This window comes from Schistocerca serialis, chromosome 10, assembly GCF_023864345.2.
Source record: "Schistocerca serialis cubense isolate TAMUIC-IGC-003099 chromosome 10, iqSchSeri2.2, whole genome shotgun sequence".
Lineage (NCBI taxonomy): Eukaryota > Metazoa > Arthropoda > Insecta > Orthoptera > Acrididae > Schistocerca > Schistocerca serialis.
This window is the reverse complement of record NC_064647.1, coordinates 202,257,100-202,272,020: the sequence shown is the minus strand read 5'-3', so window position 1 is coordinate 202,272,020 and position 14,921 is coordinate 202,257,100. Positions and strand designations below refer to the sequence as shown.

At 39.8% G+C, this 14,921-nt stretch overlaps 1 protein-coding gene across 1 annotated transcript in view; it reads right to left on the bottom strand.

Moving 5' to 3' along the window:
• LOC126424687 (mucin-17) overlaps window positions 1-14,921 on the bottom strand; it is a 166,358-nt gene that overhangs the window by 26,277 nt on the left and 125,160 nt on the right. Inside the window, exon 16 of the mRNA XM_050087414.1 lies at window positions 4,435-4,787. Coding sequence (XP_049943371.1) covers window positions 4,435-4,787 — 353 coding nt within the window. The remainder of the gene's footprint in view (window positions 1-4,434; window positions 4,788-14,921) is intronic.

The window sequence follows — 14,921 nt, the reverse complement described above, 5'->3', positions numbered from 1 at the left end:
AAAAATTCTCAAGTATTCTCATTGTCATAAATGTGACACTTCACTTCAGTGATGTAACCGTCCAGTTGGAAATGTGCGTAACTGTTCACGCCGACATTCCTCACAAACATGACTTCACATAAAACCACGCAACGTGTTGCAAGCTCTCGGTGGCCAATTTCGGTCTCTGTTGGGTGAGTTAACATAAAAAATTTCTCTTGCAACAATGTGCACAGTTCACATGCAGTGTAACAGGTGAGGCCATCTTGCTGGAGCCACGAGTTTTTGCGGACTGCCCCGCCCCCCTAAACTGGGGGCCAAGAAACTCATGTTGTGCCAAAATACACCATCACAGCATCACCTGCAGCATTTCATTTGCTCAAAATCAGCACCAGACAGTGGCTCATTGCGCATATACCAGTTGTCAAAGTGTTAGTCTAGGATTATTGTCATCTCAAATGTGATATTTATGCCAGTTGGTGAAGCTGTCCAGCTGGGAAAGTGCCATAATGATGACATTCCTTCCCAAATTGTGATCCACATTTTCGTTTTCCAACACCCAATTGGCAAATTCACTCTGATGCAAATGGTCAGCTGGCAGTAGTAAGTGCATCAGCTGATCCTTGTAGCTGTGTAGATGAATATAATTACGTAGAATTCACTGCACAAGTCTCCTTGAAATGTTCAGTTCTTGTGATCAATGGAGAATCGTGGTTCGATGACTGAGTTACACTCTGATTTGCTGAAGTAACATTTCCAGCATATTTGTTAGTTCGTCATTTTTGTAGCTTATCAACAGGAACTAAAGAATTTCTTTAAACTTTTCAATTACTAGTCAACTTGTCAAGAAACTGAAAACGCAATTTGCAGAGTGTCACAGAAGAACTTTCCCCATGTTTATAATACATTTTGACTGTGACCATGTGTCGTTTGAGAGCAACTCAATTCATTTTCATCATCTGCAATGTTTCTAGCTGACAAGTGAGCAACATCAAGCATTGCCAATTGATCAGAGAAAAAAAAAAAAAAAAAAAAAAAAAAAAAAATGGTTTGTAATTTAAATTGTGCATTCTTATTGGGCCACATAATCACATTTATTTTTTCGTGGGGTTTCACTGCCTCTTATGACAATCTCATAAGACGTGGTACACTAGTTTAACTGAATACAGATGGATTAAAGGAATATTGCAGTAGGAACTATTCCAGTATCAGTCTGAAGGATAACGACCAACATGATGTAAGGTGACTACAAATTACTGGACAAAGAGAAAACTGTATACTTTCACTAAGACTGAACATAAATACGTGATCTTACCACCATCTTAAAGACAGAACTTTTAATTTCTCACACTGATGTGAGCCTTTTGCATAAAATGTCAAGACATTCCAAAGGAAATTCCATTTTCACAGAACCCTATCACATAGGTTTAGTGTGAATGAATGTATGCAACACCAAGGAAACTAGGACTTTAAGGAAATGTTGGATGATTCTTAATCACTCGGCAGATTTTACTTGTTCAGTTGTATACTACAGAGAAGAAGAGCACAGGGATAAACATGTTTTTATCCACAGAACATACGATATACACATGAAAATAAACTGGAGCTGTTTCCAAAGGCCATAGCAAATACATTTGTTGATGAAGTGATACATCAAACATGGGATATGGAGCACACTGCCATTCTGATGGTTCAGGAAAACTTAGCAAAATTTGAAAAATTTGTAAGACAATGCCAAGTTCATTCTACTGATTTACACTCTGCAATGAACTTGCCTGAGATTCTCGGGTGAGTCATGTGGAAGGAATATTACTTTAATAGAACAAAAGTTGATTGTAACAATTCTTTCACTAATGTCGCAAAGAACAAGAGTAAGAGAAATCGTGCACATCACCAACACAAGAAATCTGGTAATTCTTGGGTGAAGATTACTGCTACATACGCATCAGTGGCATCTGTTTGTAGTTTTCTAAAAAGGTGATGACTGCAGGCTGTAGGACTGGATTAAAGCTGGATACAGAAAGCATTCTTAGAATGGAGAACGAGCTACTCTGCATCTGGCTTCTTTGCTCATTTACAACAACTTCCTGTATGCTGTGTTAACAAGATCTACAGCAGCCAGTAAAGCATCAATTATCCAAATACTGACCACAAGTAGCATCAGTTAACCGAAAGTGTTCCAGATGACAAAATCAAATTTGCATGCGTACCACATAGAAGTTCTCCTGCTGGCCAGTTCGATGATTTCCCCTGCCCTGCCAACTGTCATTGTTTCTGTTGTATGTTAACCACTGAATCCTTGCTTGTGACAGATCATCCTGTTGTCATGCTGTTCACAATGCCAACAAAACATGAATGTGTTATTATTTGAGATTCTGATAAAGCAACAGACCAGTTGAAGAAAGGTGTTTGTGGATGAAGCTCAGCTCGAGAATATGGAGTTGGAAAAGAAGCAACCACATGCCTTACAAAGATCACTGATAACATTGCAAAATTTGTGATTGTAGTTGACAATAAGATGGAAATTTGCACAGAAAAATAAGAAAATGGCAGGAAATGGGATTTAAGCACTGTATATATCTTCAAATACTTTCCTTACTTTAGTTGGGTCTATTTTTGCACCTGAAGAACTATCAATGAATCAATTTTTATTTGAACTGACCAGTATGATTCTAAAATCTTGAGGATTTGAAGATTGTGAATGGGAAAATATTCAAGACAGGGTGGAATGTGGTGATGACAATAACTATCAATAACTGACAAATGACGAAACAGTTGCCATTGTCAATGATGAGCCAGTGAGGAAGCCTTTCACTAACTAGAGATGACAATGAAGTGCTTGCAACAACAAGAAAAATGTGGCATCCAACTGATGTCCTTAAAATGCTTGCAAAATCTAACTAAAGCCATTTTGAACTCTTCAAACAAGGATATGTAGTCAGTTTTTTTCTTTATAAGAAATGCGGTACAAAACATGAACCTACAGTTTTTTGTTTAATTTAGTGTTTATTTGTGTCATATTCTATGTACAGTTGAGAGGGAAGACATACAATCTTGAGGTTTGCTGTTGACATAGTTACTCTCTGTGAGACAGCAAAGGATTTGGATTGGTTGGGAGGAGGTGACCAACCAGTGAGGTCATCAGTCCCATCGGATTAGGTAAGGATGAGGAAGGAAGTCTGCCATGCCCTTTCAAAGGAACCATCCTGGCATTTGCCTGAAGCGTTTCAGGGAAATCATGGAAAACCTATAACAGGGCAGCTGGACGTGGGTTTGAACAGTTGTCCTCCCGAATACGAGTCCACTGTGCCAGCCACTGTGCCACCTCGCTCTGTAGTGGATTTGGAAGAACATCAACAAAAGTAAACCAAGGGTAAGTAAATGAAATGGATTAAATTAGGCGATGCAGACAGAATTAGACTAGGGAATAAGACACTTAAGCTAGTAGGTGTATTCTGCCATTTGGGCAGAAGAATAAGTGATGACTGCCTAACTAGATAGAAAATAAAATGCAGGCTGGCAATGCAAGAAAAGCATTTCTGAAAAACATAAATAAAAATCTAAATGTCAGGAAGAATTTTCTGAAGGTATTTCTATGGAGTGAAGTCTTACACACAACTGAAACACCAACAATAAATAACACAGAATTGAAGAATTTTAAACGTGGTGTTCCAGAAGAACAGTGCAAATTGGATGGGTGCAATGAGTAACTAATGACGAGGTGCTGGACTGAATTGTGAAAAAAGAAATTTATGGCACAGCTTGAGTAAAACACTGGATCAGTTGATATGAAACATCCTGCTGCTTCAATGAACAGTCAGTTTGGTTTAGGGTAACAGCTGTAGAGACTGACCAAAGCTTCAGTACTGTAAGCAGATTCAACTGGATTAGGTTGCACTAGTTATGCGGTGATGAAGGGGCTAGCAATGAGAAGACTAACATGCACCAAATCATTCTTTGGAATGAAGACCACCGCAACAACAAACAACAACAACAGCAACAACAACAACATTCCTAGGACCACTGGTACAATACATTTTCGGAAATGATCAGTTACGTGAAAAACCATTTACCTGAATGAGCAGCCCCACTGCAGTTGTTTCAGATAGTTGATGCTCTACTGTAACATTACTTTTGCTTCTTCAGTATGCGCTTAATAGAAAAATGTCAAAGACCAACAGTTTTCTTTTGATGGGTCACATTTGAATACTGCCATTCAAACAAAACAAGTTTCATGCAATGAAACCTACCAAAGTTCTCCAATTATAGAACATTATATTTGTGCACTTAAATTAACTACATAACAGCAAAAAAATCTATTGTGTGAAATATGAAAAGAAGAACAACTAGCTTGTCTACATTTACAAATAAAACAATATTCACAAGTGCTAAGAAGCAGATACAAAAAGAAACCAAGATGACTCAGAGACATTTTGGTACAGTGGACAGAATTACCTGGGCTGCGAAGACTTTGTCGTTACAGTCGTGGTGGCACTACTGCTGCTACTGCTTGAACCAGCCGCCCTGTCCCAGGCCCGTGGAGCTAGTGACCGCACACTGCTTATACGCGGGACAATTGGACTGCTGGCAGGGACACTCGGAGATGTAACCAGCCGACCAGCAGAAGCTGCTGTCGCTGGAGCGGAGGCAGTGACTGCTACCCGCCGCGCGTTGCTCGCAGACGGGGGCGTGTACAAGTATGTCCTCCCACCCACTTGCATGACACTAGTCGGTACGAGCACGCCACCGCGGCCCATTGACAGCATGTAACCACCTGTGGGACTCGTAACCTTACCATCCAAGATAACCTGGAAAGAGTTAGGACAGCAACCTTAATTACTTGTACTCTACTTAGAAACTACACAGGCTCACTGTGTGTGTGTGTGTGTGTGTGTGTGTGTGTGTGTGTGTGTGTGTGTGTGTGTGTGTGTGTGTGTGCGCGCGCGTGTGTGCGTGCGCGCGCGTTTCAAGTTGACATAAATACAAACACAAATATGTTTTCTGGGAGTAGGTGTTGCACACCTACATTTCACAGTTTTTCTTTTTTGCCTCTAGAGTTGCTTAATGGTTCCAGTCCATTCTAAAATGCTTGTTGTACATGCAAACTACCCAACTGATTTCAGTCTAATGAATGGTCCTTCTGCAGTGGCCCTCATCAGTATTTTTCATACATGTAAAATTTGAAAGTCAGTGGCCAGCCACACAGAGGGTGGGGCAGAGAGAGAGAGAGAGAGAGAGAGAGAGAGAGAGAGAGAGAGAGAGAGAGAGAGTGTTCAAAAAATCAATTTTTAAAAGTATAATTTTTTTATCTACACACTTTAATCGAAGTTGTATGTGAATCTTATTGTGATAGCAGCTTTAGAAATGCCTTTAAATTGTTAAACTTATTAACTCTGCACTGGCGGCCAATCCCACCTTTTCCGGCATTTGGGAAACTGCTTGCTACAGCGGAATTTTTGTCAGTGTGAAGGCTATCTTCTTTCGATATCTTTGGCCGACATCTATGTCTTTGCCTGAAAACTTTCTTGCAGTGGTTTATTTACGTTTCAAGAATACTAATACATATTAGTAGGTTGAAGGTTGAATTCGCAAACCTTTAAGTGGAAGTCAAGATTTATGCATAATGGGCGGTGGAAAAACATTGTTTAGGAAACAGGGTTTCATGAAAATCAGTAGGAAGTAGCTTGAAATGAAGAACATAAGCATCGAAATGTGGGACAGGAGAATTGTGCAGGTGCTTGAATGCTGTTGATATAGATTCCACTGAATTCAGACTTATTGATTTAGAGCTTCTCTGCCAGGCTATAAAGTTTTCATGTTCACGTGTTAGTTGTAAGAATACGGAATGCGTGATTGTTGTTGAAGAAAGAAGAGTGGGAACAGCTTGCGGTCTTAATTTAATTTGTAATTTGTGCGGCTATGAATTTTCACTTTCCTCCTAAAAAAAAAAAAAAAAACTGACTATGGTAGCCTATGAAAGCAATTTCAGGTTAACATATGTTCTGATATGCCTTGCATAGGGCAGGGAAGGAGGTAACTTATTGTATGGTTTCCTGAACATGCCTCTACCTTGTATAAGGTTTGAAAAAATAAATAAAGAAATGTCTGATGCTGTTCGCGATACTGTCGAAGTTTCTATGAAGAAAGCAGTGGAGGAATTGGTGGAAACAAACCAAAAAGAAATAGATCCTGGGGTAGATATTCATGACAATAAATCTCCTACAAATGTTACTGACGTACGTACGTGTGTGTGTGTGTGTGTGTGTGTGTGTGTGTGTGTAGATAGGACCTGAATGAAAAGGGGTCACATATCTCTGTATGGAGTTGCATCTGTTATTGGTGTTGACTCAGGTAAAGTTTTAGATGTAGAAATTATGTCTAAATACTGCCACCAGTGTGCAACAAGGAAAATGTCCAACAATGAAGACAGTGAGAAACTGTGGCAAGAAAAGCATGCTGTAGCATGCTCTAAAAATTATTAGTGGCTCAAGTGGAGGCATGGAGGCTGCTGCAGTTGTGAGGATGTTCTCCAGATCCAAGGACCAGTATGGAGTATAGTGTTAGATATACTAAATACGTTGGTGATGGGAACTCCTCTTAGTTCAAAGATAAAGATCTGTACAATACAACAACAGAAAAGTTGGAATGTGTTGGCCACATCCAAAAGAGGCTTGGTGGTAGGCTTTATCGCTTGCTGAAGGAGAAGAAAGATGAAGTACTTGAGGATGGAAAACCACTAGGACAAAAAGGCAGGTTTACTCTGAAAGAAACTGATTCTCTTCAGTTATTTTACGGGAGAGCTATCAGGAAAAACACACACAATTTAGAGGCAATGAGGCATGCTGTTTTTCCACGAACTATCCACTGATCAAACACCAATGCACAATCTGTGTCCGAAAGACAGTTGGTGTAAGTTCAACAACGAAAATGAGACGTAATCACATAAACACCCATTACCAGAAACTGTTATGAATGCGATGAACCCCACATTCAGGTTTCTTACAAACTCTGATTTATTGATAAAGTGTCTTCATGGAAAGACACAAAATGCAAATGAAAGCCTCTATAATTTAATTTGGATTAGATGCTCAAAAAGGACATTCTGTGGACTTTAAGTACTCAAAATAGGTGTCTATGATGCAGTTTTATGTTACAATAATGGAAATAATGGCAGAATTGAAGTGCTGAAGAGAGTTGGTATAGATCCTGGTGCGTGTCCAACAAAAGCATTTTACACCATCAACAAGAGCAGGGTCAAGAAGGCTAACAGATCAATGTCTTACCTGCAAATACAGGCCAGGCAGATTCAAAGAGGAGAGAAGAGAAACCTGGAGGATGAGGAGTGCCAGTATGGAGGATTTTAAAATTGAGGTAAGCTTAGTACATGTAGGACTATGAGGAGCAAATCTTTGAACCTCATTTTTCCTGTTCTACATTTTTTATGTTATTAGTAGACTTTTCTCATGAAGTATATGCACTAATACTATGAACTGTTCACAGAGTGTTGCTATCTCCCTGGAACTAAAAAATATGAGATTCTGCACTTACATTCTGATTTTTATATGACTGAATGTAGGAAACAAAAAGTTAATTCTGGATGTGCAAAATTAAAAACTCTGTTAATGATACAATTCGTACCACAAATTAATAACTGTAGTTCAGTGGTCTTATAATTTTCTCAGGACACTACAATAATATTTTCAGATTAACTGCATGACTAGAATTTGAGTTATGGCTTCTTATAAAAAAGACAATTTAAAAAAAAATTCAAATTTCTGGCAAAATATTAATCCTGCATATTTTATTATATTTTTCTGTTAGAACACAGCTCTTTTGCTTTACACATGTAAAATTTTAGATTTGTACATTAATAAATATGCCTGTAATGATTCTTTAAATAAATGTTTATATTTTCCATTACATCCCCCCTTAAGCACAAAACATTGCTCTCGTTTTACAAGATTCACTGGGACCTGACCACATTGCATGTAAGTCTTATAAATACAAGTTTGCTGGTTCGGTTCTTGTTACACTTTTTTATTTTTATTTAAATTCTACATTTTGTATCAGAAGGAAATTTCAATTAACAAATACTGAATAATAATTTTATAACAAAAATATTTTTATTTTTGATTATTAATCATATGAAAACAAAATTTCTGCTACCTTTTTTTATTTTTAAATGATGAGTCAATATTTGTAACTAACATTTCTATTTGACAACATAAATAGAATCTATATAAAAGTAAAAAAATTGCCCTAGCTAGATTCGAACCAGGGACCTCGTGGTTACACGACTTATGCAGTATGCACTTGTCTGCCAGTAACTTTGGTGAAGTAGTCTAAATGTTGATGTTGCACTTAACAGCTCCAGGATCATATATGAATGTGATTTTTTGGGTATTTTCTGAGAACTGAACCGTACTGCTTTAGAAACTTGACATCTGGACACGGACCTCCACACCCCAGAAGTATGGAGAAAATTCAGGAGTGCCTGTCCATAAAGTCCTGCTGTAAGTATGGCCAGTGCCACTACCAGCTTGTCTAATTACAAGAATGAGAGGTTAAGGAATGGGACTGTGCCCCCGGAACTACTCACAAATACATATATACTTTATCAAAGCATTGTTCACAGTGTGCAGAACTGAGAGTGTGCACAGTGTGTTGTGTGCGTGTGGTACGAAGCTTGGCCTGTCCTGGTACTACTCGGTACATCTCGGCTTTGCTCAGTCCTCCTCTGAAGTACTTAGTTTAGCATGACATTTCATTTAGCAGACTTTTGTGGCATTTTTCAGTCAGCACAACATTCCTCAGTTGGCAGAATTGTGGTGTCATTGCTCTTTACCCTACAAAAGCAAGTTCACAGGTCCAGCTGCTCTTTGCACAAAAAGAGCAGTCTTGCGCTCAATTGCATATGCCTTTAACAATGAATGAGAATGACAGAAGAGAACAATCGGAATTCTCAATCTCTATTACGCTATTGCGTAACTCATATGTACCACAAATTTGCTATGGAAGGATATTACAAACCTGTGCAGAAAGATTTTAAAAATTTTTTTGGTCATGAAAGAACAAAAAATTACAATAATTGACAGACAATTTGTATCGGGTTCGTTGTTCCGTACATCGACAAGCACTTTGTGCTAAATTTGCAGGCATGGAGCACATGATGAAACTGGGCATAGGAGTAGTAAATTTTCTTAAGTTGGACACATTATTACACCGCCATTTGCAAAATTTCTGATGGAACTGAATGGAGAGTATGTAGACTATACACAGGGTGGAACACCTAAAGCTTGCACCGCAAATGCTGCGGAAATGGAAAGTGCTACTTATGTGCAGTTTTCACAGAATAGATTGGTGGTCAAGGGCTCTATTGTTAACCAATCAACAGATTCTAATAATACTTAGGAAGTGTGTATGTTGTGAAAACATACTTTTTTAAATGGAACAATGCCTATTGATGTTAACAAAGTAAAAGTAGGGTAAATTAGAATGTCACTGGCATTTGTTGCAGGACTGTAGTGTGTCATTTATGAGAGATATTTTATAAGTTCCCACACTTGTACAGAACCAATGATAGCACACAATAAAGAACAGCAAAAGTGAAGACACTAGTTATGTGGATTCTGACAAGTAACAGGACAGCTGACCATCGCGGGTTGTGTTCAAAATGACCGCCAGCAGTGGAAGCAATCATGCTTCCTGTCTGGTATGGAACAACTGCTGCACATGTGCTAGCATTTCAGCGTGATATCCAAGCATGCTGCAGTAACATACTGTTGCATATCATCGGGTGTAGTTGGTTATGTCCTTTTAGACAGTGTGTTTCAGCTTTCCCTAGTCTACAGATGTCAAATCCGGGGACTGAACTGTCCAAGATACAGGTCCTTTGCATTGAATCCAACAATTTGAAAACATTTTGTGAAGACATGCTGTAGTACTTTGTGCACTATAGGCTGGGCAGCCATCATGTTGGTACCACACATTCCTCCAAGTCTGCAGAGGAACGTCTTCTAGTGTCCACGGAAGGTTATCTGTTAGGAGGCTGTGATACTTGTGGGCGTTCAGTGTTCCATCTATGAAACAAGGGCCTATGTGCTTGTCGTTCACAATCCCACACGCCATGGGCACAGACATTCCACCTGACGAAGGCAATGGGGATTGTCAACAGACCAATAATGCATGTTTTCGTAGTTTACCTGGCTGTGATTGGTAAATGTGGCTTCACCATTAAACAAGGTACGCGATACATCTGGAGTATACTGTTTTAATGCCCATGTACATAAGTTTACACGATTCTCATAATTTAAAGTTGATGTCTATTGGGATATCTTGCTGCATACACTGTACATGAACAAACTGCATTCTTCCTAAACTCTCCATAGACCATGAGCAGGTTGGCTTTTTCTGTGATGGTAATTCCCATCGTCCACTCACAACCTACTGCTCGGAATGTAACACACTAACTGAGTAGCAAGTCACAATGCACTCAAGGGACACACAGGGACACTGTAAGCAAATGTAACAACATCATAGCCAGCAACTACACACGTTGAATGGTGCACACAAGTGCTGGTGTGAAATGTTTTCAAAATACAACACCTCGTAAACAACTTGCACAAGAATCCTGCAAGAAACACCGCTAACATTCTAATGTATCCCACTTTTAGTTTGTTAATGTCAACAGGCATCGTTCTCTGTTGACCCGGTCTGACAATTTGGACAACCCGGAAGAAGGCATGGATGTAGATGATAGCCGCTAGGTGGCACCCCTATAATCTGTGAACGCTGCTGTCACTGCCACAGTGCTGTGCGTGGGCCACGCACGCCACGCCAGCCTCTCGGCACTCACGGGGGCCTATAAAGCCCGCAGCACAGGGGCTGCTCAGAAGTCAGTTGTGTTCTGACTGCATTCTACATCCTACGTCGAATCCATCATTGTTTGGTTCCTTGGACTTGCAAATTCTGCCGTATCCATCCATAACTGCTGTTGTTGTCTTCATTGTTATCCTTCTGTAGTTTTTGATGACTCACCATCAATGCCCTCGAGCAATTGGCCTGCACTGCCTGGTGGTGTTGGATTCCAGTTACAAGATGCTCCATTAAAAAGTATATGTTTGCACAAAAACACACTTTAAGTATTATTATTATTATTATTATTATTACAGTCTGTTTATTTCCTAACAACACGAGCCCCTGACTACCATTACAGTCTGAAAGCTGCACATTAGTAGCAATTTCCATTTCTACAACATATGTGGTGCATGTTTTAAGTGATTCACCCTGCATATTACTGCAGAGTACATTGGTCTAGTACAGGGGAACACCTGGACTGATTTTTCGATTTAAAACCAGCTATAGTTGAATTTATGTAGGAAGAAGCGAAGCAGGAATGGAAATTACAACATAGGGAACAGACTGTAGACCTCGCATTTTAAGTGGACTTGACTGCACACTGTGTGCAGTAAGACAATGCAAAGTAAGGAAAAAATAATTTCTGATTTGAAATTTAAAAAGAAAATGGGATTGTCAGGGAAAAAATGAAATGAGAGAGAGAGAGAGAGAGAGAGAGAGAGAGAGAGAGAGAGGGGGGGGGGGGGAGGGGGGACAAACAAAGAACTTGAGTCTTAAAGAAAATGTGAATTTTAAAGAATTCATTGTGGCACTGAAAGAATTTTCTAAACTTTTGCAGTCACTGACAACTTTTCCATCTGTTTTTCAGCTGTTTTCGAGACCATTTGCTGTTTCAGTTGAAAGTGCTCCTGCACATGTGCAAATGAAACTGATCAATCTGCAAATTCTTTTACCTGGAAACTGTCTCGGACAGATTTCCTTGATAAGAGTTTCCACCTCCCCATAATGAGGTTGAAAATGTGATACTTTATTCCCATCCACATGTTTGTGTGGAAGGTTATTTTTATTATGAAATTTAAGTCATGATTACCTTAGTAATGAGAATGTGCAAAACTGTCTGTATCTGCCCATATGGTGACAGTTGGTACCAGATGAAAACTTTATTATATCTCCAGTACACCACAACTAATTAAATAATACCAAAAATTCGTTTTCTTTATAGTTTTGTGGTGTTGAGCATTGAAATATGAAACCAAGCCACTGCAAGCCGTTCACAGTTGCATGGTGTGATAGTGGGGGAAGAGTGCACAGGTGTGCAGAATTCTTGGCCATCCCTCCATTCTCACTTAATGACCCACAAACTAAATTCTCTTCCTAAAATATGCAGATCATGAAATGCACACAAATAGGCAATATGTGATGTTAATACAGCACGCATTAAAAAAAAAGTTTTGCATCATCCCAGTTCCCAGAACTCCTGAAGATAGACGTGGATATTGTATCACAGACACAGATCCTTTGATTATTCAGAGATCTAAACAACCATGCACAAGCAGCGCCTATTAGACGGAGAGGGTCTAACAGCTGATCAGTTCATCATTCCACCAGGAAAGAGGTACATGGCTCATGTTGTCTGTAAGTTCAACCGTGCCTAGACGGTCAATATCGTTGTTCGATTGCATTCGCATTATTACTTTGTGCCAGGAAGGGCTCTCACTAAGGGAAGTGTCCAGGCGTCTCAGAGTGAAGCAAAGCAATGTTGTTCAGACATGGAGGAGATACAGAGACAGGAACTGTTGATGACATACCTCTCTCAGGTCGCCTAAAGGCTACTACTGCAATGGATGACCGCTACCTCTGGATTATTGCTCGGAGGAACTCTGACAGCAACACCACCATGTTGAGTAATGCTTTTCGTGCAGCCACAGGATGTCTTGTTATGACTCAAACTGTGCACAATAGGCTGCATGACACTGATGCACAACTTTACTTCCGATGTCCATGGCGAGGTCCATCTTTGCAACCACAACACCATGCAGTGCAGTACAGATGGGCATCATGTTCTCTTCACCAATGAGTGTCGCATATGCCTCCAACCAGACAATCGTCATAGACGTGTTAGGAGGCAACCAGGTCAGGCTGAACGCCTTCACATGCTGTCCAGCGAGTGCAGCAAGGTGGAGGTTCCCTGCTGTTTTGAGGTGGCATTATGTGGGGCCGACATACACCGCTGGTGGTCATGGAAGGTGCCGTAACAGCTGCACGATATGTGAATGCCATCCTCCGACCAATAGTGCAACCATATTGGTAAGGTATTCGTCTTCATGGATGACAAGTCACACCCCCACCGTGCACATCTTGTGAACGACTTCCTTCAGGATAACGACATCGCTCGACTCAAGTGGCCAGCATGTTCTCCAGACATGAAACTTATCAAACATGCCTGGGACAGATTGAAAGGGGCTGTTTATGGCCTACGTGACCCACCAACAACTCTGAGGGATATACGCCGAATCACTGCTGAGGAGTGGGACAATCTGGACCAACAGTGCCCGCTGAATTTGTGTATAGTACGCCACGACAAATACAGGCATGCATCAATGCAAGAGGACATGCTACTGGGCATTAGAGGTACTGGTGTGTACAGCAATCTGGATCACCACCGCTGAAGGTCTCATGTATGGTGGAACAACATGCAATGTGTGGTTTTCGTGAGCAATAAAAAGGGTGAACATGATGTTTATGTTGATCTCTATTCCAATTTTCTGTACAGGTTCCGGAACTCTCAGAACAAAGGTGATGGAAAACTGTTTTTGATGTGTGTATTTTCTGCATGGGCTTGTAACAGTGTGGACAACCTTTTCTTGCGGGTAGAATGCTTTGCTTCCAGGCAGCTGGCCTTCAGACAAGAAGAAACATATACCTCACCTGTATTAATTGTATATTGCTGAATTTTTTAGAACATTCTACCAATGTTGTTAACTTTAGAACAATGAATACTCCTCACTGAACGTACACTTTGTGGCATGGTGATCAAGAAAAGAAAGTGAAAGGTCAGCTTGTTGTCAGACTTCCAGACACCCCTGTTTCAAATCGGCAAGGGATTAGAACATTAATCAAAAATTTTCAGGAAATGGTAACTGTATTGGTTGCCAGGAAAAGGAGTTGCCACTAGTATGTAATGATGATATACTTCAACATATACCAGGAATATAGTATCCAACAAGGACCTCGTATAAAATGGGAAAAGAATGAAACATTGCTGTCAAAACTGTATGAACAGCTGTTGGACGGAGACAAAGGTGTTTCTTTGTTTTTGTGAAGTTACGAGCAATTCAACAGTTATGGTGTTACATTCTCCTGCTTTTCCTTTGTCTGACAGTAAGTGTGTTGCATACATTGCCATACTTGGTCTGACATTATCCATAGGTTGTATAGTTCTGAACGGCAGTCAGCCATCTTCCACAAATTCATGGAATGCTAATCAAGGACGAAAAAGCAATAATGTTTGGATTCTGCTGTACAAGATTCCTGGAAATCATTACATGCAAAAGGGACTACCATCCTTTCCTCCTCAAGATTTAATCTTAATTTTAAAAAAATCAACAGAATGCTTATCACGGTGAAACCTGAGAAATTTGAAATTGTATTCCAGATTTCACAGGGGATATTCCACACAAGAATATTCTTTGAGGGCCTTAGAGAAAAAAAATTCAGGGGAAATATTTACAACCACCACTAAAATGGAAAGTCAAAATTATTACTTCTTTTTGTACTGGTACATGACAACTGTACTATCTCATCATCTACGTATTTGGCAGCATCGAACTTGAACATTCCCCTTTCCATTTTTCAGGTAGGTGTAACTTCACCATACTGGTTAACTACTTCTGTTCCATTTATATTGAAATTAACTCTGTTGCCTTTTGTCATGAACTTGCTAAATGCTGCAATAAAGGAAGTCACTACTTACGTGAGAAGAAATTAGTGTTGTTTGTAGTGAGAAACTTATGTTTCTGGTTCTCTCAGCATCGCCAGCTCTCCATGTAGAAAGCACAGGTTGTTCCTTCTGAGTTTTGTCTCAA